Below are 21,705 nucleotides of genomic sequence, written 5' to 3'. Positions count from 1 at the left end.
CTGGCTCCATTGGTCTAAATCCTGAGCGTCCTCTAGGTCCCACGTCACTGCCATCTTTTCCAAGGTGCTAAGGCTGCCTGGGGCCGGGAATTCAGAGTTGTCCTGGGGATCCAGTGATAACTACCCTTTCTGAGGGCCTGCGATGTGCCAGGGCCTTTCCATGAGCTCATGGCGACCTGAGCAACCAGCTCTCTCCAGCTCTGCTCTGTGGAGGAAAAAGTGAGGCTCGGGGGCTTGTCTGGGGTCCCTCAGCCAGTCGGTGGCCAAGAGGGCATTGGAACCGCGGCCTGCCTGACTCGAGGCCAGTGCTCTTCTGAGCACATCACATGCGCTGTCTCCCCAGATGCTGGATGGAAGGACATTTGAGCAGGAAGGAGTGTTTGGAGGAGAAACAGATGAGGCTGAGTTGGGCTAGAAAGGAAGCCACGGGCGTGGGGATCCCCGGGGCATCAGGCAGGTGTCCTGATGGCAGTGTCATTCGGAGCATAACTTACATGTTTCCAAAGCAGACCCAGCGGGAGTCCTCCGGAGGTGGGGCAGGAGAGGCACGGCCCTCTGAGAAAGGCACTGCCCTTGTCATCTCCCCATCCCTGCCCCCCCAGCCTGCCTTTCCAATTTCCTTTGCTCTCTTGTCTGCAAAGGCTCACCTTTTCTTGAAACCACCTCCAGGAAGCCTCTTTGGATTTAAGAGACAATATAGGGCAGGGGAAAGAGTAAAGGCTTTGGAGCTGGACAAAGCCGTGTTAAGACTCTTACTAGTGTAGTGACCTTTCCCGGTTCTAACAGGGGGAAAGTAACACTGGCCCAGCAGGCCAGGCCCTGGTACTTCTGCGCATCCCTCCTACCATCATGGATTCCTGGGAGCCCAGGTGCTCTGGCTGGCCTGGCTTGCCCTCCCCGCGCAGTCAGAGTTGGACTCAGACTGTTTCATCTTCTAAGTGTCTTGTGTGCTTGTCTGCAGCCAGACTGGAAGCTCCAGGGGCCACGCTGTCCCTCACCACCTCCTCTGCCCCCCTCGAGCCCAGTACAGAGCTGGCAAGAACAGGCCTTTCCCAGCTCCCTGGAGACAGAGGTGGGTATCGGGAGGAGCGTGGATGCTCAGCCTGGCGGGCCTGAGATCTAGTCCTGGTTCTGCCACTTCCTAAACGTGTGATTTCAGTTGTTATGTCCATAGAATGGGGCTGACAATAGTTCTGACCTCTTCAGGTGGGTATGGAAATCTAATGATGTAAAACATGGGAAGTGCTTAGCCCCTGGCCTGGAGTAGGAGCTTGAGACATAGTAGCTACTGTGAATGTTATTGTTGGGTGATTAATGCCATTTTATTCATTCGCTAACAAATACCGGTAGGGCACTTACCCCCTGAGGGCCACGTGTCCACATATTTGCCATTGGGCTAAAAGCTTCCTTAGCGCAGAGACACCTCCTCCCTCACCAGACGTTTATTAGCCACCTGCTGTGAGCCAGGCCCTATGCCAGCATGAGGGAGATGGAGGTGAGTCTGTCCTCAAGGAACCCCCAGTGCAAAGTGTCTCTGGGGTAACCCCTCCCCAGACCTCCTGTGATGTATCAGATGGCACCAGAAGCTGGCCCGAGAGGTCCCCAGAAGAAAGGCATGTTGTCACCCTCATTGGGTCCAAAGTGATGCCAACATCGAAGACAAAGGTGAGAGCACGGGTGTTAGGGAGTCACAGCCCAGGACTGAAAAGCATCTACTTCTTAGATCCAGCCTGAAGTTCCCGTCAGTCAGGTGCCCTGAGGTTAGACACGCGGGGACTGCAAACACAGCCTGGGCTGAATCCTCACTCGGCTACGACCAGTGCACCACATCGCCTCCCGACATGGCAGTCAGAGCCCAGAGGGGCCGCAGGGCTCGTGGGGTCCCCTCTCGGGACAGGGACACCATCAAGCTCGCAGAGCAAGGTGTGAGAAGGCAGGGGAAGGCTCGGCGTTGTCTACAGATGGAGGGAAGCAGGCGCAGAGGCATCTGCACTGCCTTCCACGCCTCTCCCCGTGCTGCTCGGGCCTGCCCGCCCCGAGACCCCAGCACATCCTGCTCACGGCCACACCGAACTTCCGCCAGACTCCCTGGCCTCTCCCTCCCACCCTCAAACCCTCGTCGTTCATTCCACGAATACTTATCAGTCACCTACCTCGTGCAGGTGCTGCCCCAGGCACAGGGATTAAGCAGTGACCGAACCGCACAGAGGCCATCATCCCACGTCTGGCCCTGCACGCCTGCTCGGCCAAGAACCACCGGCTGCCCCATTCCTGGCTGCCCCCGATGCCACCTTCACCAAATTTCTGGCAGATTCTCAGCCTAGAGCACAGTTTGGCCCTGACTTACACATGTCCTCACCAGTCACCATTATGTCACCGTCAGTCTTGCCTCTGTAGGCCAGGAGCAGGGGGTCTCCACTGCCTGGGAGGGGAGGGGGTGTGGGTTGGAGCTGTACGGCCTCGGGCAGTGCTGGCCGTAAGAGAGCTGCTCCCACCCCCAGGTGCCCTGGGAGCCAGGCAGGTCTTTGGAGACATCATCTTTGAACCCTGATGGGAAGTCCAGGAGCTGGGGCCTGGGGTGGCCCCACCACCCCCCATCCAGGGAGGAGGACGCTGAGGCTAGGACAGGGGATGGACCTTGCCCGGGAACTCATGCCAAGAGCCGTCAGGCCCCGGATCTAGGTGCATCACACTCTCTGCTGGGCCTCCTATCTCAGCTGTAACGTGGGGACAATACTACACACTCGGACTTGTCGTGAGGGCGGTCGGATGCAAGGAGGCACCAAGGAGGCCCTCAGCAAATGGGGCTCCTTTGCTCCTCCAAGTATGGCCTGGCTCCTGGAGGGATCTGTGAGCTATTACCTTTCCAGGTCTGAGGTCAGGACCCCAGCCAGGCAGCCCATGAATGCGGGCACTGGCCTAGCCCCCCAACCCCTAAACCTGGGGGCTGTGAGAAAGGCCTGCCCAGCCGGCTGCTGCCCCAAATCACAGCAGCTGGTGAGCACGGATGGCTTTTCTGGGGTCAAGGTCCACCCTAAATGGTGATGCCCCTATGAGGTAAGCACACGTGCAGGTCCTCCTGACAGGTGAGGAGACCGAGGCTCGGAGGAGTGAGGTCCCTCCCCCAAGGTCATGCTGCCCGTGCTCTCCCTGCATGGCCTCATCAAACCTGGACCCCCCAAGAGCGGTACTGTGGCCTCGGGAGGGACAAGTCCCGTCTCTTGTTCAGTGGAGATAAATTGAGACTTTTCCAGGAGGAATTTTACTAGGGAAGAAAACAAAAAATGCAAAAGCGAGGGGATGGACGAATGGGAAGAGTTCAGACTCCTCCAGACACGACTGCCCTTGCCTCGCATGTGGCTGGCTTGGCGAGTGCATGCCCTGACTCAGCCCTGAGGAGACTGGATGCTTGACCAAGTCACTTGGACTTTAGTCCACAGCAGGTTCCAGCCAAGCCTGGTAGGATTCTCAGCATCTCCCTGAACTTGATGAGCCGGGGCTGGGCCCCCTCTCTGGTTCCTGGTGCAAACACAGGTGAGGAAAGCACTTCTTGACGGGGTCCCTCACCTGCATCAGGCCACACTGACCCATGCCTCCCCTCTTCTGCCCCTTGAGTCCTTGCCCCGACTTGCTCTCTGCCACTGGATGACACCCCTTGACTGTCTCCTCCATGCCAGGCTCTGCCACGCGCTGGGAAACTGGTAAATGAGACATTACCCTTGCCTTGGAAGAGTTCAAGGTTTAGGGATGGGGGAGTGGGGTGGGGGAGACAGGCATCACAGTTCAGTGTGAAAGGTGTAATGAAAGCCACGTGGACACAAATGGTTTAGACAGAAGTGTGTGTGTGTGTGTACACGTGTGTGTATTAAGGGAGAGAGAGAGTGAGAGAGAAAGGAGAGAGAGAAATTGATAAGTCAAATGGGTTAAAATGTAAACAGCTGGTGAATCTAGGTAAAGAGTATACGGCAATTCTTTACAGGAAAAACTGAACTCATATATTCAGAGAACAAACTGGAGGTGCCAGAGGCAGAAGCAGGGATGGGGGCTGGGCAAAATGCGTGAAGGGGTCACCAAGTACCAACTTCCAGTGATAAAATAAATACGTCATGAGGAGGTGATGTACAGCGTAGTGACCACAGTTAATAATACTGTATTGCATATTTGAAAGTTGCTAAGAAAGTAGATCTTGAAAGTTCTCACCACAAGAAAAACAATGTTTGCAACTGTGTGGTGATGGATGTTAACTAGACTTACTGAATCGTTATATTGTACACCTGAAACTAATACAATATGTCAATTATACCTCATTTTAAAAAGAAGAAAATGAAAGTAGCTGACTGAATAAACCCATCACATAGAGATTTTTTAAAAAAGAGTATATGGGAATTCCTTGTACTAGTTTTGCAACTTTTCTGTAAGTTTGAAACTATATCAAAACAATTACCAAAAAAAGGGGGAAAAACCCCAGCATGAACAAAGAGCTTTGGAGCCCAGTGGAAAAAGCAACCACCTGCTTGCAGGAGCTGGGCAGACTGGAGGAGGGAGCTGCTGAGCTGGTGGAGAAAGAGGGTTGGGTGTTTGGGGGTGGAGGAAATGGCATGTGCAAAGGCACGGGGGTATGCAGGGCCGGGCACACGTAACCCTGCCAGTCTATTCATCAGTCCACCTAAAACACGGAACACCTACTGTGTGCCAGGGGCTTCCTGTGCCCAGGGTCTGCTGTTTGAGCCTAGTGTCTGGGCCTCATCAGACAGACAGCCCTGGGTCCTCGGCAGGGGCACCGTGGTCCCGGGAGGGCCTCTGCTCCCAGGCCACTCACTGGGCCTTTGCTGCTTCTCCGAAGCAGCAATGTTCAGTCATGCCAAGCATAATCGTGCCTTTTTGGCCCCTGCCAACTCCCAGGAGAATGGCTTCCAAATTTCTATCCCAGTTGGTTTCCAACAACATCCAAATGGTTTTGCCACAAGCCCAGCAGCCCTCGCTGTCCAGGACCACAGGTGCCAAGACAAAGGTTGGCCCAGGAACGCTTTTCTGCTGCCTGAGCAAGTCAAGGGGTCTGTGGACTAGTGTCAGTTTCACACTCAGGAAGTAGTAAAAGAGGCAGCTGGTTTAGAGCGCTCCCTCGAGGGCAGCGGCTTGACCCGGTGACCTCTTGAGGAGACTTCAGTTGCATGGAACGTTCTCTAGGCCCTGGCCCATCTTCCTCTGGCTTGATGCCTTCTCATGTTTCTGGTGTCAGCCGAGGACCCACTCCTCGGGAAAGCTTTCCCTGAGCACCCGCCCTGGCTGGGGCAGAGGTCCACCCTTGTGCTCCCGAGGCTCCTGTGTCCCCTCTCATCCTGGGCAAGAGCAAGACCCTGGAGCTGGACTGCACGGGCTCAAGTCCTGGCTTGGCCACCTTTTGGTTCTGTGACCTTGGGCGAGTTACCTAACCTCTGTGTGCCTCAGTTTCGTCATTTGCAATACGGAAGCCCATCTCCAAGGGCCAGATGAGTTAATATCACTTAAAGCACTTAACCAGTGTCTGGTCCCTAGCTGGTGCTACAGGTGTGAGAGCCACTGCCCCTACTGAAGTGTCATTGTTGCCTCAACTGTGAGCCCAGGAGGACAGGATCTGGGTGCTGCTCTTCCCGGGGTCTCAGGGCTGGGCAAGTGAGGCTCAACAGGGTTCGTCAAAGGTACGGACGAACGAGATGCGCTTGCATAGGTGAGACCAGTGCTAAGGGAAAAATAGCACAGGGCTGGGGGGCTGGAAGCCCAGGTCTGAATGCTTTTCTGCTGTTCACCCTCTGAGGAGCCCCGGGCAACTCCGTCTTTTCCCCTGCCTGAGCCTCAGTTTCCGACTCTAAAACAGGAATGGTGGCTCCAGGACTGAAAACACAGCACACCGTATTGTGCTGCACAGCCAGAGAACGGCATCCTCCTCCGTCGGCCCTCCCGCAGGGGACTGCCGCCCGCTGGGTCCCGCCCGCTCCCATGCCTCCATCTGCATCCTGTGATGAGTGATGGACCCGTCAGGCCACTCGTGAGCACATGATTCCCCACTCCAGGAAACAGTGGTCCCTTCCGGGGTCCCCAGCACCCCCGCGAGCCCCTCCCTCACCTTGCGTCACCACCTTGCCGAAAACAGGCAGCGAGTCGAGCGTGGAGCAGTTCCAGCGCCGGTTCCGGAACTGGTACTGGCACTCCTCAATGGCGAGCTGGGCGCCGCGGCGCACCGAGTCCATCACCTCCAGGTTCCGCTTGCACATCTGCACCTGCCTCTGGATCAGGCCCTTGAGCTTCTCGCACGTCTCCTCCTCTGAGATGCTCCCAACTGATGACAGCTTGGCCAGGTACCTGGGGAGAGGGGGGTTGGGGATGGGACGTGAGGCTGAGCCCCTTCCCTCCTCCTTCCACGCCCCGGCTGAGGCCACGCCCTGCCCAAGTCTCTAGGAGCCAGTTCGTACCAGGGATGGGTCCTGGAGGTTGGCTTCTCTCTGGATCCAGTGACAGCCATCCTGCCTGGTTCCCAGGGCCAGAAGGGGGGAAGTGCTGTCTTGCACAAGGCCTCCATCTCAAGTTAGCCAAAGCAGGGAGAGCACTGGGAGGGCGGCTGACAGACCCCCCTGGGATCCCTCCCTGCCTGGGTGGCCCCTGCACTGGCATCTGTACCCCGATGTTACCCTAGACCTCGCCCACGGGCTCTAAGCCCTTCGTGTCGAAATGCCCTCTAGATGGGAGGCTGGAGCCACTGTCTGCCCTGGTGTGTCTCTTTCCCTCCCAAGGCAGAGACCCCAGTGACCTAAGCCCACCTTTGGCTACAAGGTCATGATCCTCACTGCCAGCCATATCCCAGGGCCACCAGGCAGAGACCAGCGTCACTACTGTAGCACTTAGGACAATAAGGGCAGTGAGGGCTGGGGGGCTGGGGATAGTGCTGGGGGAGGGGGCTTTGAAAACAAAGTGTGCCATGCTCTCCCCTCCGCCCCTGGAGTCCTTATAGCCAGAGAACGGGGCACCAATGCTTGCCCCACCTCACAGGGTTATAGTGAGGATATACAATCCAGATGAGATAGCTTGTGTCGAGGCACTCTGGGGCCAGGCATACGTGGGAAGGGGCTTTACTGCATCCCTTTCAGCAGAGTACAGACAGCACTACTGTTGGTTGGACACCTACCATGTGCTGTGCTTGGCGGCAGGCCCTTCTTCCTGTTGCCAGCTCACCCCAAATCTATGAGGTGACAATTATTATGACCATCTTATGGATTCCAAAATAAAGGCTAAGAGGTTACCATGCCCAAGGTGACCCAGGTAGCAAGTGTCAGAGCCAAGCTTCAAACCCCTCCAAACCCCATGGGCCTTTCCCCTGCCGACCCCCTCCATGAGGGCCCTGGAAGGCTCTGCCCTGTCTAATGACGGCCACTTTGTTTTTTTGTTTTTGGCCGTGCTGCGTGGCATGTGGGATCTTAGTTCCCCGATCAGGGTTCGAACCCGCGCCCCCTGCATTGGAAGCATGGCGTCTTAACCACTAGGCCACCAGGGAAGTCCCTAGTGACGGCCACTTCGCAATCTGGGCCAGGAGGCAAGGGGGCCAGGAGTAAGACACAAAAATACTCACCGGGGTGGGAGCAGAGCTAGGGAAAGACCCTGTGAGGAAGAAACTGGTTTTTCTCTCGAGGGAAGGGTGTGCATTAACAGAACACCTACTAAGTGCCAGGCATGTTTCAGAGCAGTGAGATGACCATCAAGGTCACCCAGCTTGTAGGGGCAGACCTGGATTGGAGCCCGGGTCTGGATGACCCTGAGGCTTGTGCTCCAACCACTGCCCCTCAACCTGTCCCCTCACCCCATCCCAGCATCCCTGGCCAGGGCCCAGTGCACATAGTAGGCACACAAGTAGCAGCCTAATGGTGGAAGGAGAGCTGAGTGGTGACTCTGGAAGGCCTCCTCTCCCTCCCCTGCCTCCCTTTCCCCGCTCTTCAGTGGGAGACACACCTGCCACCTCCCAGGGCAGGCAGGGCTGCCTGGAGCTGCCTTCCAGATCCTGGGAGGAGCAGCAGGGTGCATGGAATCACAGCCTTAAGGCATGTTCCCTGACAGGTGGTCTGGTCCAGACTCCTTACTTTACAGGTAAGCTCAGAGGAGGAAAGGGGCCTTCCCACCACCTACCAGCAGGAGACTCAGACCCTGGCTCTACCCTCAGCCTCAGCCCCACAGATCAGGGGCTCTGAACAAAAGCGGAGCGAGTGTCCCACTGCCCCAGGGACCACAGTGAACCAGCCCAGCAGCCCAGGTCTGCTTGCTGGGGCGGGGGGGGGGGGGGGGCAATGGCTCTCTGGGTGGTAGAGGTGAAGATGCCAGTGCATCTTTACCAGGGAAGCTGTACCGATTTCTTGTCCGAAGAAGGACAAAGGCCACTGCTCTCTGGGACTCAGTTTTTCCACCTGTAATGAGGGGGAGACCACCGATTGTGGCCAAGTCAGGGAACTGTTGTCAGGCGCTAAAGGGATCCTGTATGTGAAAGATGGTCTTACGTGGGGCCTCAGGCAATGGGGTAGGAAATCGCTCGACATCTGTTTACTTAGTGAAGGAATGAATAAATGCATGGTACCCAGATAGAAAAGCACGCAGAAAGCCTAGTAAGATATGGGAGATTTTAAAGACAATGACAATAAGAATAGCTAACTTGTATGGCCCTTAATCAGTAAAGCCTAAGACTTTACTTACGTGATTGCATTTAATCCTCCCAGCAAGCCAATGAACCCCCAATTATAGAGGAGGAAACAGAGGCACAGACAAGTTAAGTACTTTGCTTTGTGTGCAAGGTCAGACAGCTAGTAAAGGCAGAGCCAGGACTTGAACCTGGTTTTGCCCGACTTCAAAACCTTTGGTAGAGACAGTATTCTTTTATGTGGCTCAAGGACTTGAATGTCACCCGTGGGCAGAGGCTGCTGAGAGCTGGGTTCGTCTGACCTAAGCATGCGGGCCAAGGTGCAGTTGGTGGGCCGCCTGCGGGTTGCTGAGCTCTCCACCCCCGGGGGTGTACAGTCAGCAGCTGGATTCTGTTTGTCAGGCATGTGGGCTGGACCAGAGCGATGGTTCTCATATCTGGCTGCGCATCGAAACATCTGTGGGGTTTCCCGAAAGTGCAGGTATCTGGGCCCCGCTCCAGGCAGGGCTTGGTGGGCATCTGGGCTTTTCACACGTTCCCAGCAGCAGCTGTGAAGCCAGGCTGGCAGTGGCCTGGAGGGCACTTTAGGGGAAGTCTGAGTAACCACTGGGGATGTTTCTTTCTAAGTCCCAAGGAATCTGATTCTGGGACCCTCTCTCCTCCTCAAAGCTGCGGGGCCTCTCTGTGTCTGGCTTTCTTGCTCTGGCAATCCCACAGGCTGCTGTGAGAAATTAACGTGATTTGACGTGGCTGGTGCATCTGGCTCTCGGCCGGCGCATCTTGGGTGCACCGTAGCTGTGAGGATCTCGCCCTTCCCTGGCAGCTCGGGCTGGTGGGAGGTGGGTGGTCTTGGGCTGAGGCAGTCCCACCTCCCCTCACTTTTCCTGAATTCCTTGCCTCCCGGGAGCCTCACAGCCTCCTCTACCAGGTCCTGCCCAGAGGATGCACAGAGGCTGGTAGTGTCCCGAAGAGGCCTGGGCAGAAGCCTGAGCTTCTCAGAAGGGAGACAAGGGTGGGAAGGTGGCTGGGGGTCCGGGGAGGGTGCATCTGCAAGGGGAGGGGGCTGACAGCTCCTCTGCCCTACCTAGGTGCATCCCCTGCCTCTACCAGCTACGGAGCTAGTCCCACCTGGCGCTCTTGGCCTGCAGGGGGCACCAAGAGCCCGGCTACTGGCCGTGGGCCAGGTACACGTTTGGGAAGCCACGGGTGAGGGGACTAGCAACTGGGCCTAAAGCTGGAGCCTTTCCTGCTCAGATGCCAGGGTTGAGCTCTAGGAGAAGGTGGGGCCCCCTATTCCCTCTGTGACATGGGGGCACAGAGCTGGCCTGTCCCCATCTCAGCCTCTGCTCCCTCTGTGTCCTGCCAAGGGGCCAGGTGGGGCTGTGCTGGGGCCCTGGCTTCTGTGTTCAAGGCAGGGGTTCTCTGGGCAGGAGGAATAAGCTGGGGAGGCCTGGCTGAGCCACCAACCCACTGTGGGACCTTGGGCAAGTCCCCGCCCCACTGGGAGCCTGTCTCCTCACGGCACCATAAATGAATGGGTCTGTGTCAGAGTCCGCTGGGACGGGGGATGGGTTCAAGCCTCAAAGTCCCCCTGGCCCCATGCCAGGCAGACAGACGGAGCCCCTGCCATTGAAGAGGCGTGAGATGGACCTGAGGGGCCACCCACCCCCGCCTCCCGTAAGCTCAGGACTCAACAAGGGACATGGGCTGAAATAACAGTAATAGGGATTTAGGGGTGAGCTGCTGGCCTCCATGGGTGTGAGTCACTGGGACAGCTTCCAGGAAGAGGCTGAGAACCCTCTTCCGCTGAGGAGTGTCCCTGCCCCCAAGGTTGGCACCAATGCCCACCACCCCCAGCCCCTGCCTTTATCTGGCTCCACAGCTGTCCCCTTCCATGCCACAGGAGGCATGGCCCCAACGCACCCTGGTTCTCTCAGATCCCAGGGTCTTGCCTGGGAAGGGCTGGGTATCAGAACTGGAAATGGAACTGGGAATGGAGTGGGGAGAGTTAGGACCCCAGGCATCACACACCCTTGCCCACACTGCTTGCTTGTTCTGGTATCTGGTTAGGGTGCCTGGCCTCATTTTACAGATGAGCAAACTGAGGCCCAGAGAGGTGGAGTGACTCCCCAAAGTCACACTGCTAGTGAGTGGCAAAGCTGGAATGCAAACCCAGCTCACACTGGGACCTCTCTTTCCCCTGTACCCTGGTTGTGGATCTGCCTTGTTTGACAGCTGCAGGGGGCTAACACCACCCTCGGTGTCACGTACAGTCTGTGGCCTCCTCGATGCCTAGCACAGGGTGTGGCACCTAGAAGGTGCTCAATACATGCTTGCAGCATAAATGGATGACTCTATCCTGACTAGGTCCCCTCTGCTCCCCTCCTGGCAGAGTGCTCAGGGTTGGGGGCGGGGCGGTGAGGGGAGAAAGTGGAGGCTCTGTGGCTTTTTGCTCTGCTGAGGACTTGGAGACCCTTAGGGGCAAGGCCCAGCTGGTTCCAGGGGCCTCAGGAATCCCCTCTCTGCACCCTCAGGTGGCTCAACCTTTCCTCCAGAGACACGCGTGCTACTTACTGACCTGGAGCTGGGCCGGCTCAAATGTCAACTGCACAAGCCATTCCTGGAGGAGACCAAGAGCCTGGGAGTGTGCGGGGGTGGGGGTGGGGGCGCTGACTGCGTTGGGCTGGGTCGGCCTGTGGAGGTCCTCGGCCATCCCTGCTTCTTCTCTCATTCTGGTTGCATCACCCCAATGTAGGCTTCTTCTTGCCACTGCTGAGCACAGGCTTAGCCATTTGCTACCCGCTGCCCCGGCCACGCAGGACTCCAGCCACAGCCGTGCCATCGATCAGGTTACCCCCCCGCCCCCAACCCCGGGCCGCCTCGCTGCCAGGCAGCTCGTGCCCCGTCTTCTCCAGCGGGGGCTCCGGTCCTTAAGGCTCCTCCCAGGAGGCCCTCCCCACGCCTGGCCCGTGCCTGCAGCCTGCGAGGCTGGAGGGCCCTGGCCCTGCCAGGGAGATCAGATCCTCTCGGCCACCTGCTGTTTTCATTAGAAACTAAAATTAGCTGGGCTTGTCCCAAGCTTTTCCAGGTTTGCTTGCTTTTTTAAAAAAATATACAAATTCCTAGAGGAAAATCCGCACCTCTTCGCGACTCCTGCCCAGCTCTCGCTCTGCGCGTCAAGAGGACAGGGGACGGGAAATAGCTGGAGCGTTTGGGAGGCCAAGCAGATCAGCGTCGTGGGTCCTGGCCCCATGGTCTCCAGGTGGGGGCTGGGACGCCAGTCCAGGCCTCTCTACCCCCTCCCTCTGGCTTCCCCACCCGGCCGGGCCACATTTAGAGCCTCCTCAGGAGCGGTCGTGCCTGCCGGCGACACCAGGGGGGAAGGAGGCCAAGCGGCAGGAGGAGGAGCCGGAAGGAAATGAGCCCCTGATGAGGCGAGAGCGGCCTGGGGAGGCGTGGCCTGGGGAGGCGTGGCCGGGTGAGGGCGAGAGGGACCCAGACCCATCCGGGACTGTGCTCCTGGCAGGTGGGGAGCGCCTCGTTCCCTAGGAGCCTTCCACACCTACAGTTGTCCTCAGACCTTTGAGGGTTTCTGTACCCGTGGTCTTAGTCTCCTGCTGTCCTCTTCCCTACAGTGTCCCGGTCCCGGAGACTCTTATCCCTTCGCGTGGCAGGCAGCGTGGTGCACTGTGCAGGAGAGATGGACAGTCTGGGTCAGCGTCCCATCTCTGTGTTACTGAGGCAAGAGAGGGAACATCTTTGAGCCTCAGTGTCTTCACCTCTAGAATGGGGAGAAGAATAGTTCTGATCTCAGGAGGCTTAAGTGAATTAAATAGTCACATAGTAGGCACTCTTCCCCTGTTGGCAACAGTATTACATAATCATCATTAAGATGTTTATCATCACTGTCATCATCATCATCATCACTGCCCTCTCAAAGCCTCGTCATAGTCCATTGAGCTGGAGCCTCTTCTGGACCCCAGACAGTATTAATTATTTGTCTTCTTTGGCTTGGTTCCATCAGCTCTCTTCCACCTGGGTTCCCAGCCTGTTTTTCAGCTGAGCACTCCGGAGGGCAGGGCACACGCCCATGGGGCACAGTGGATCACTTCAGCCTCGATCCCAACTGTCGATTTTCTTTTTTTTTTTTTTGGCCACGCAGCATTCGGGATCCTAGTTCCCTGACCAGGGATCAAACCCGTGCCCCCTGCAGTGGGAGTGAGGACTCTTAACCACTGGACAACCAGGGAAGTCCCCCCCAACTGTAGATTCTTGATAGTCTCCAGACAGAGTATGCAGAGTTAGAGAACGTGTTTCCAGCGATCCTGGCCCATCAGATGGATCCTCCAAGGACTGGGAGTATGAGGGATGGGATGGGGGGGGATGGTCCTGTTAGGAGATTAGGAGCTGGGGACACTGGGGTGAGGAGGGCAGGGACAGTGGGGATCTAGGACTAGCTCAGGTGTGCCCAGGGGACTTGGAAACCGTTCATGGGACTAGATGACTAGAAGAAAGGGACCTCATGTCCCTTGTCACTTGTGCTCTTCAAACAACAGCCACGTCCTTTACTATATCCTTATATGGATATATATCCATATATCCATGCAGGGTTGTCCAGGTGGGTATCATCCCCTCCATTTAAAAAAAAAATAAATTTATTTTACTTATTTATTTTTGGCTGTGTTGGGTCTTTGTTGCTGTGCACAGGCCTTCTCTAGTTGCGGTGAGCAGGGGCTACTCTTTGTTGTGGTACGCGGTCTTCTCACTGTGGTGGCTTCTCTTGTTGTGGAGCACAAGCTCCAGGCATGCGGGCTTCAGTAGTTGTGGCTCACGGGCTCTAGAGCGCAGGCTCAGTAGTTGTGGCGCACGGGCTTAGTTGCTCCGCGGCAGGTGGGATCTTCCCAGACCAGGGCTCGAACCCATGTCCCCTGCATTGGCAGGCGGATTCTTAACGACTGCGCCACCAAGGAAGCCCCATCCCCTCCATTTTACAGATGAGGAAACTGAGGTTCAGAGAGCTATGTGTTCAAGGCCGTGTCAGTGGTGGTCAGGATTTGAAAACAGGTCATACTGGCTCCTAAGCCTGGGCTGGCTGATCAGGCTCCAGAGAGGGCCCAGGGCATCGAGGGCATGAGAGTTTGGCATCAGTGGACAATGATTTGAGGAAGGTGGTCTTCTTCTTTGATTGATGAGTCTTTCTAGAGCCCCATGTCTCTTCTGAACTATGGTGAAGGCATCTTTCAGGGCTGCTTTCAGGAGTGAGGGGTGCTGGGGAGGGCAATGTCTCAGGGGTTATATGGCTGCCTGGACAGCATCCGGGCCGGTGGTCTCTGCAGCTACTCAGGCCATGGAAGGAGTTGCTGTCACTGGCCTGAACCCCCTGGAGGGGCAGCCAGCGAGGAGGGGCTGGCCTTGGAGACATTCCCAGTGGTGGTGGGGTGGTGGGTGCTGCGTCCACGCCACCTTCTTCCCAGGTGTAGCATAACTCTAGAGTTCTCAATGCCCAGGTCACGTTCTCTTTGTCCCCAGTGCATTTCCCCATCTGGGGGGAAATGACAGCCTCCTCTGGAGCCCAAGGCCCCACTCCTGTACCTTAGGGTGCTAATTCGCCCTCTACCTGTCTCCTGGGATCCCTAGCTCCCTTTACTCCCCATCCGCAGAAGCCTCGGCACCCGTATTTTCCGTCTCTTGACATCCCAGTTTCCATTATTTTCAGCTCCCTGTATGTCTTTCCTGTCCCCCACCTCTTATTTGGGAGCCCCCCCCATTTCCCATCTCACAGTATTTGTTCCCAGGGGTGCTGGTGGCTGACTCAGGGCCAGGAAGTAGCCACTCAGACCTGAACTTGGATGGTTCCAGAGCTGTGCCAGAGGTGAGAATTTTTCTTCTCTCTCTGGGGCAGGTGTGCTTGTGGGGTGAGTGGGTGTCAAATGTAAGGCACTTCCTCACCTTGCCTTGCCCCCCTAATTTACCAGCAGAGAGCTTCTCCCTTGCAAAGACCCATCCAACCCTCGTCCCCAGGGTGCCTTTCTGCCCTTGGAGACATCGAACCATTGAACTGTCCTCCCTAGCTCAGCTGAGGGAGCCCTGGGGTTGAGGACCAGGGAGGGATGGGGAAGCTGCGCGAGCTGTCCAGGGCCGGCGCTGGCTTCCTGGAGTGAGGCTCATGCTCTGGTGGCTTCAGGTTTCTAGCGAGTTCCTTGGCCTTGGTGCACCCCTTCTAACGGCCCAGTCCTGGGAGAGCCTGTGGCTGAGCCCGCACGCCCACCCCAACAGGGCAGATGGGAAAACCTTGGTTCCTGCCTTGTCACTCATCACCTCCAGCAGAGATGACTGGCTAGGTGTATGGGCTGCAGCTCTGCTTTCACCTGCTGCAGGGAAAGTTCTGGGAAGACAGTCAGGAGACCTGGGGTAGAGTTCCAGCTCTACCACTCATATGCTCTGTGACCCCAAGTGCCTAGCACAGTGCCTGACGGAGCGTAGGTCTGGACAAGTAAGTGCTTGACATGACTGAATAGGGCTTACCAGGCACTCACTGTCCTGCTTGGAGGCTCTGTGTCCTGGGAGGGGGCTAAGCTGATCACTTCTGAGAACCCCTCTGACTCTGATGGCTGTGATTCCGCCCTCTATGCCTGGGGCGTCAGGACAGCTGGGCATCACTGACTCAAGAGGAATACCCTGCTGTCTCCAGTCCTTGGCAAAGAGTTCCTGGGACCCAACCCTGCGATGATATGACTTGTGTGTGAACAGAGTGAGAAACAGGGTCTGAAAGCACCCTCCAGGGTCACAGCAGGGAAGAGGCCCCTCTAGTTTCATCAGCAATTTCATGCTGCTTCCAATGGGCCGCTCCAAAGTTCCCCCGTGAACTGCGAGCTGTCAGGGGGTTCCTTCCCTCCCAGGACACATCCCTCCCTCTTTCCACCCTCCCCGCCCAGCCTCTCTTCTCAGACCAGGTCCCCTCTGCTGCGGGGGTTCTGACTTGGCCAGGGAACTTTTAAAACAGAGTTTGGTTTCAAGTTTGCCAGGAGATGGGGGAGGTGGAGAGGGGTTTGGAGCGGGGAAGGGGGAGCTGGGGGGGGGTCACGGCAGGGAGCGTGCCTTCTCTCGGGTTTGGCCGAATCACAGAAGACACAGTTCAGGACTCAGAGATAAAACCTGGCAACTCCTGTAGAAATCTGGACAGCAACCACGGGGTCGCAGCTTCGCCTCCCAGCTGAGTTTGCTGAGCAGCTCTTGCAAGCTCCTTTGGAGCGGGGGGTGACTGGGGTGGGGGCAGCTGTGACGCAACCCCCACCCCCATCAGCGGCTCCCTGGCCAACTCCGTGCCCAGTTGGCTCAGGCCAAGCCCTTCTTCCCAGAGGGAGGAACAAGAGGAGGAGCCGTGGTACAATTGCTCAGCTTTCCAAATGCACCCACAGGGCCCGAGTTGGGCGAGTTTCAACAGGTTTGGGGAGCACTGTCTTGTCAGATGCTGAGTTGCTCAATTGCTAATCCAGGGTTGAGGGAAGAAAGTCAAGCCATAGCAGACAGCTGGGTCGTGACTGCTGCCTGAGCAAACCCCTCGGGCAGAGCCTGGTCCCGGGGCCCTGGGAGGAGGGTGAGGGGAGCGAGCGCTTAGCCTGGCTCTGAGCGGGTGGCCTGGCCGGGAGCTGCGGGCCAGGACAGTGCATCTGCCAGGTGACAGCCACACGTCCTGACACTCACTTTGGCACATCTTAGCATCACCTGAGGCTCAAGGCAGTAGAGCAGAGCCTCCCTCCCACTCGAGGTCTTTGAAAGTGGGGCACGATGTGACAGCAACTTACAACCCTCTGGAGCGAACAGGCCTGTCCTTTGTTTGTTTATCAAATGTTGACTGAGCCCCTACTACATGCCAGACATATGCCAGGCACTGAGGCTGCTGAGCAGTGCTGATGCCACAGCCTCGGCCTCCAGAGGTTTCTAACCTTGTAGAAGGAGCCACATTATTAGACTATAGTTATATACAATATGAGACAGTTCTATAGGCAGGGGATAAAAACCATGAGGTCTGGACATGTGAGAGCAAGTTCAAGTCCTGCTTCTGACGTGCAGAGTGTCCTTGGGGAAGTCACTGCACCTCTGGGCCTCTGAAGTGGGGCTGAAGACAATACAGACTCCCTCCTCTGAAGGGGGAGGGGGAGAGGTTATGTGGTTCTTATAGGGAAATGGCTGTGAAAATGCTTTGTCGGCCACCGATTCTCAGCCGGGGGACATTTGGCAATGTCTGGGGACATGTTTGGTGGTCACCTAGTTGGGCGGGTGCTACTGGTGTCTAGCGGATAGAGAGGCCAGGGATGCTGCTAAACTTCCTACGGTGCACAGGACAGGCCCCAATATCAATGGTGGATTTGAGAAATCCTGGGGTAGACTGTAAAGAGCTGTGTGTGTGTAGTGATTATGACTCAATGCCCAGAGCCATGGGAGGTGATCCAAGGGGGTGGGTTTTTGCTGTTTAGAAGGGAGCGAGGGATCTTTATAGCTGGAGACTAGGCTGACACTTCTTGGGGGAGACAGACCACACCTTTACCTGTGGGGCTGGCACTGCACATCTTGGCTGGCTCTGCCCACACCTGGTCCAGCAAGTTGCACCCAGAGTGCCAGGCCTCACTCTGCTCACGGGCAGGGCAGTTACACACCTCTGCTGCGTGAGCAGGCACGTGGGAGCGTGGCCCGGAGACGGAGGTGCACACCTGCGGGGAGTCAGATCCAGTGTGCAGGGAGATGCCTCCCCCAGGGGCACCGAAGGGCACTCCCAGCAGCAAGTCCTCTGGCTGGCAGGATTTGCCCGGGAGCCCGGCTGTTCTCCCTGGCTCTGTGAGGCTCTTGCAGGGGCCCTGGCTGAAGAGCAGGGAGGCAGCAGCCTAGGATCCTCCCTGTGTAAGATCACAGGGTCTGGACAACACAGTTTTGGGTAGATGGCGCTTGGGGGCAGCAGCCTGAAGGCCCGTTCCCTCCATCATCTCTGTAACCAGGGGCACAGCTCCCCCAGTTCAGTGACAGCTGCCCTCCACATCCTGCAGCAGCCATGGCTGCAGTTTCTATCGCTGTGCCTGGCACTGTTCTCAGCATGCCACATGCACGGGCTCTCTCTGGCCTCATCAACCCCAAGCATGGGTACCGTTTTACAGATGAGGAACCCGAGGCTCAGAGAGGTTGAGTAACATGTCCAAGGTCACTACTCTTGTCAGTGGCAGACCATCTGTCCTAGCCACTCTGCTGTACTACCTTTGAGTGCAGCACAGGCCCCCTGCCCTTGCCTACTGGGCCTCTGCTGGGGCCCCAGCATAGCACATCACTGCCTTTCTTCAGGAAACCCACAATGATGAAACTTTAGTTTATCTATTCTCTAACTCTTCCAGTACTTCCATTTGGGGTTCAGAACAATCTGCTGAGGATTGTGGCCCAGAGGGAAAAAGAGGCCCATCCAAGGCCGCCCAGCACTGGGGACCAAGCTGGGACTGGAACCCTGGTCTCCCGACTTCCAGCATAGCCCCAGTGCCGGGGGGAACATTCAGAGACATTTATGAGCCCAGGTCTGTGGCAGAGTCCGGGCCTTCCACCGATGGACTGTTTTTATCCCTCCATCCCTCCCTCGGTGGGAGCTGCTACAAGCTGTCAACTCACTCCTGGTGCCAGACACAAGTCTAATCAACAGCTTCCAGCTTCTCTGGGCTTGCCCAGGCCTCAGGCTGCACAGCCCTCCCATCTCCAAGCTCCATCCTGCCCAACAGCTGCACGCAGCGGGACACCTGGCCTCCCCTCCAGGCCACCCGCCCTTCGGAGACAACAGATAGCACTGGCTCTTGCAGCCGGCCAGCCAGCCGACCCTGGACGGAAGCCTGACTGCAGGTATTGCAAGGGGAGTGGACACCCAGGCCTTGCCCCTCTGAGAGCGCTGCCAGCCATCCTCTTGGGGCCAGACCTCCAGCGTGGCCCACTCTTGAAAAGACACAGTGCCAGCTACCATGCCCGGATGGACATCTGCCCGCCAGAAGCTTTTCCTTCTAGAGGTACCTTTTGGGTCAGATGCCTCTGTCATTTACTAGCTAGGTGACTTGGGGCAATTACCTCTGTGATCCCCAATTTTCTCATATGTAAAATGGGATTCAGATGTCAGGATTTAGCTAGTACAGGGGGAGTGGCTATAATCATTATTGTCATGATTCTGCAACCTCCAAGCCAAGTCCCCTCCATGACCGCTCCAGTTCACACTCAACTCTTTCCTCTGACAGCAACAGCGTGTTCATGGTTCATGGTTCATTCGTGATCTGCTTTTATCTTGTCTTCCTCTTGGAGACCAGGCTGTGACATCTATTCCCCCCAGAGCTGGACCAGTCCCTGGCCTGGGGATGGACCCTGTCTTGGAATGTGCCCAGAGGTCTCTTCTCCATCATAACCTGTGTGGTTTGGCAGCGTCCTGGGAAGCCCCTTGTTCTTCCTGCCTTGGGCTGAGCAGAGAGACCCTTGGCTCGAAGCCCAGGGTGGAGCAGGAGTGAGCTGGGTCATCCGGAGACCTGCTTCGTGGCAACCTGAACCATCACGGCTGCAGAGAACAGGTTTGCCAACCTCTCTTCTCTCGAGAAGGCTGCCCCTCCTCACCACCCGCCCCCCCCCCCCCCCCCCCCGCAGCGCAGCACGAGAACTGAGCTGCTGGAATTCCCCATGGTTTGCGTGACCCAAAGCTGGGGCTGCCTCCCTGGCTGGGATTTCGGGCTGGGATGTGGCTGAGGGTGGGTGGTGACACCACCTGGGCCACACTGGCTCAACCTTGGGACGGCTTCAGGGAAGGGCGTGTGTCACTGGCTGGGAGTCAGAGCACCTGGGTTCAGTTCTCAGCTCTGAGTTTGAGCAAGTAGCTTCCCCTCCTGGGGCCTCAGTTTCCTCATCTGTAAAATGAGCCAAAACGCTAGATGCTCTTGAAGGACTTTGCACTGTGGATGTCGTGCTCTTTCCCGACGGCCCGGGTCAGACCGTTGAACGGCCGGCCGCTTCCTCCTCTGCCTTTGAGCAGCCTTCAGCCCTGGGCTGGTCACACCCAGTTCTCGCTCATGCTCCTTTTGGAGACCCCGGCTCTGAACCCATGCTTTCCAGAGTCAACTCCAGGGACCCCAGACTTCCCCAAGTCCAAATCAGCTCCCCTCCTCGGCTCTGCGACCCAGACCCCTCTCAGGGGGATGGCCTACTGGGGGTAGTGGGAGGGAGGTGGTGGTGCCCTGGTTTCTGTACACTTTGCCACTGCCCCTGAAGTGTTAATCGAATTCAGTCTCCAAGAAAAACAAAAGCTCCGCAGCCACTTCAGCCTGCCTTGGAGTCGCTCACTCTTGCTCTCAGAACAGCTGGGAGAATTCCACATCACCTCCGTCCCCCAAGCCCTGGGTGGCTCTGACCCCAACGAACACACTCCTTCCAGCCTGCGGGGCCCTGGAGGCTGCAATGACCTCATAGCAACAGCCATTGGACACTCGGGGCAATTTCATGGGAGATATTTGTTCTTTGGTCTTGATGCAAAGAGAATTTTTTTTCCTCTCCTGCTGTCTCCATGGAAACCCCAGCTACACTGTTGGCGATCCCCCTTCCCACCTCATGCTTTTCAGATCAATATTGGAGCTTGGCTCCCCACTGGCTGCCCACAGCCGATGGGGGCAGAGCTCTGGGCAGAAGGAATTGGGACCAGGGTTAAGCCTGGGACTGGGGGAATGGTCACTGAGGGAGATGAAGAAGGGGTCCAGGGTCCTCCTGCTTCCCTGTTCACCCACTCATGGAAGCTCATCCTTTAGAATACCCCCACCCCCCGAGCCAATCTTCCCAGGGAGTCCCCTGAGCCAGGCCCAGTCAAGGAGAAACAGACAGGTCATCAGCGGTCACTACCCCTCCCTCCTTAGGTGAGACTGAGGGAGGTGGAGGGCTGCTGTGCTCTTTAAGGTCTGGACGGAGTTTCTTCCTGCCCCAGGGAGAACCAAGGCCGTCCAGCGTCGGCTGCGGTCTCTCGGATGCCGGGCGTCCCGTCCCTTCCCTCCTTCTCTCCCGGCTCCCGCCCCCCAAGCAGAAACAGGTCTCTGCACGCCTCCAGCCCAGCCCGCAGCGCCGCGCGGGGCAGGTCGGCGCGGGGAACTAGCCCCTGTACTTCTGGGGATTAACCTGTTATTAGGAGCCAGGGTTCTTCCCCGTAATGGGCTTCCTCGGCGACCTGTCAGCCCAGCCCGGTCTGCGCCCCGCGCCCGGCACCCCACGCCGGCCGCGGTCTCGCTCTCGCACCCCTTGCGCTCTCGGGCTCCCGAGGCCGCCTAGGGGTGCGGAAGCCGCCGCCACCCTTGCAGCCTCTGGGCTGGAACGCGGGCAGAGGGGTGTCCGGAGGGAGGCCCGGGCGGTGTCGGCGGCAGTGCAGAGGGCGAACGAGCCTCGCGTCCCGCGGCCGAGACACCTGCCGGGCGCCCCCGCGCCCGCTGCCCCGCGCTGCCTGGCACCGACCGCTGCCCCCGGGGCCTGCGCCGCCCCGCCCCGCCCGGCCCCCGCCCGGCCCAGCCGGGTCCCGGCCCGACTTACAGCCAGTTGCTCGCGGCGGCCGAGAAGACGGCGAAGACCAGGAGGCGCAGCGAACGCAGGCACGAGCGGGGACTCATGGTGCCGCCGCGGGCGCCCGGCCCCGGGCAGCGGCTGCGGCCGCTGGGGGCCTCCCGTCGGGGCGGCAGGTGGGCGCCCCGCGGGCGGGCTGGGGCGCGGCGCCGGGCGCGGGCCGGGGCGCGCGCGCGCGCGGCGGGGCTCTGCCTCCGTGCCTGCCGGCAGCCCTGCCCGCTGCTGCGCCCGCTGCCCGGCGCGGACCAGACTGTCAGCGCCGCCCCAGAGCCGGGATGCGGCGACGGCGGCGGAGGGAGGCGGGCGGCCGGGGGGGCGGGCCGGGGGCGGGCCGAGGATGGGGTTACCTGGGCGGGCCCAGCGGCCCGGGACACCCCCCGGGGGCGGGCCGGAGCGGCGGCGGCCGCGGCCGCCCTGGCCCGCGGGACTGGCTTCTCCGGGGGCCTCCCCGGCCGGGC

General features: G+C 58.2%; 1 protein-coding gene across 3 annotated transcripts in view; it reads right to left on the bottom strand.

Annotated features, from left to right (window-relative positions):
* WNT4 (Wnt family member 4) overlaps nt 1-21,441 on the bottom strand; it is a 28,585-nt gene extending 7,144 nt beyond the window's left edge. The window contains exons 1-2 of one of the 3 annotated variants that reach the window (XM_004272512.4): nt 21,218-21,441; nt 6,104-6,339 (exon numbers count right to left, since the gene is read on the bottom strand). In XM_004272512.4, coding sequence (XP_004272560.1) covers nt 6,104-6,339; nt 21,218-21,294 — 313 coding nt within the window. In that variant the 5' untranslated portion in view covers nt 21,295-21,441. Of the gene's footprint in view, nt 1-6,103; nt 6,340-6,449; nt 21,157-21,217 lie in introns of those variants that run through there. The other 2 variants (XM_049701883.1, XM_049701879.1) reach the window with 2 other exon arrangements.
* Between the last annotated feature and the right edge of the window lie 264 nt (nt 21,442-21,705).

The sequence above is a fragment of the Orcinus orca genome, chromosome 1 (assembly GCF_937001465.1).
Source record: "Orcinus orca chromosome 1, mOrcOrc1.1, whole genome shotgun sequence".
NCBI classification, from domain to species: domain Eukaryota; kingdom Metazoa; phylum Chordata; class Mammalia; order Artiodactyla; family Delphinidae; genus Orcinus; species Orcinus orca.
Note: the sequence above shows the minus strand (reverse complement) of the source record. Positions and strands in the feature narration are given on the sequence as shown.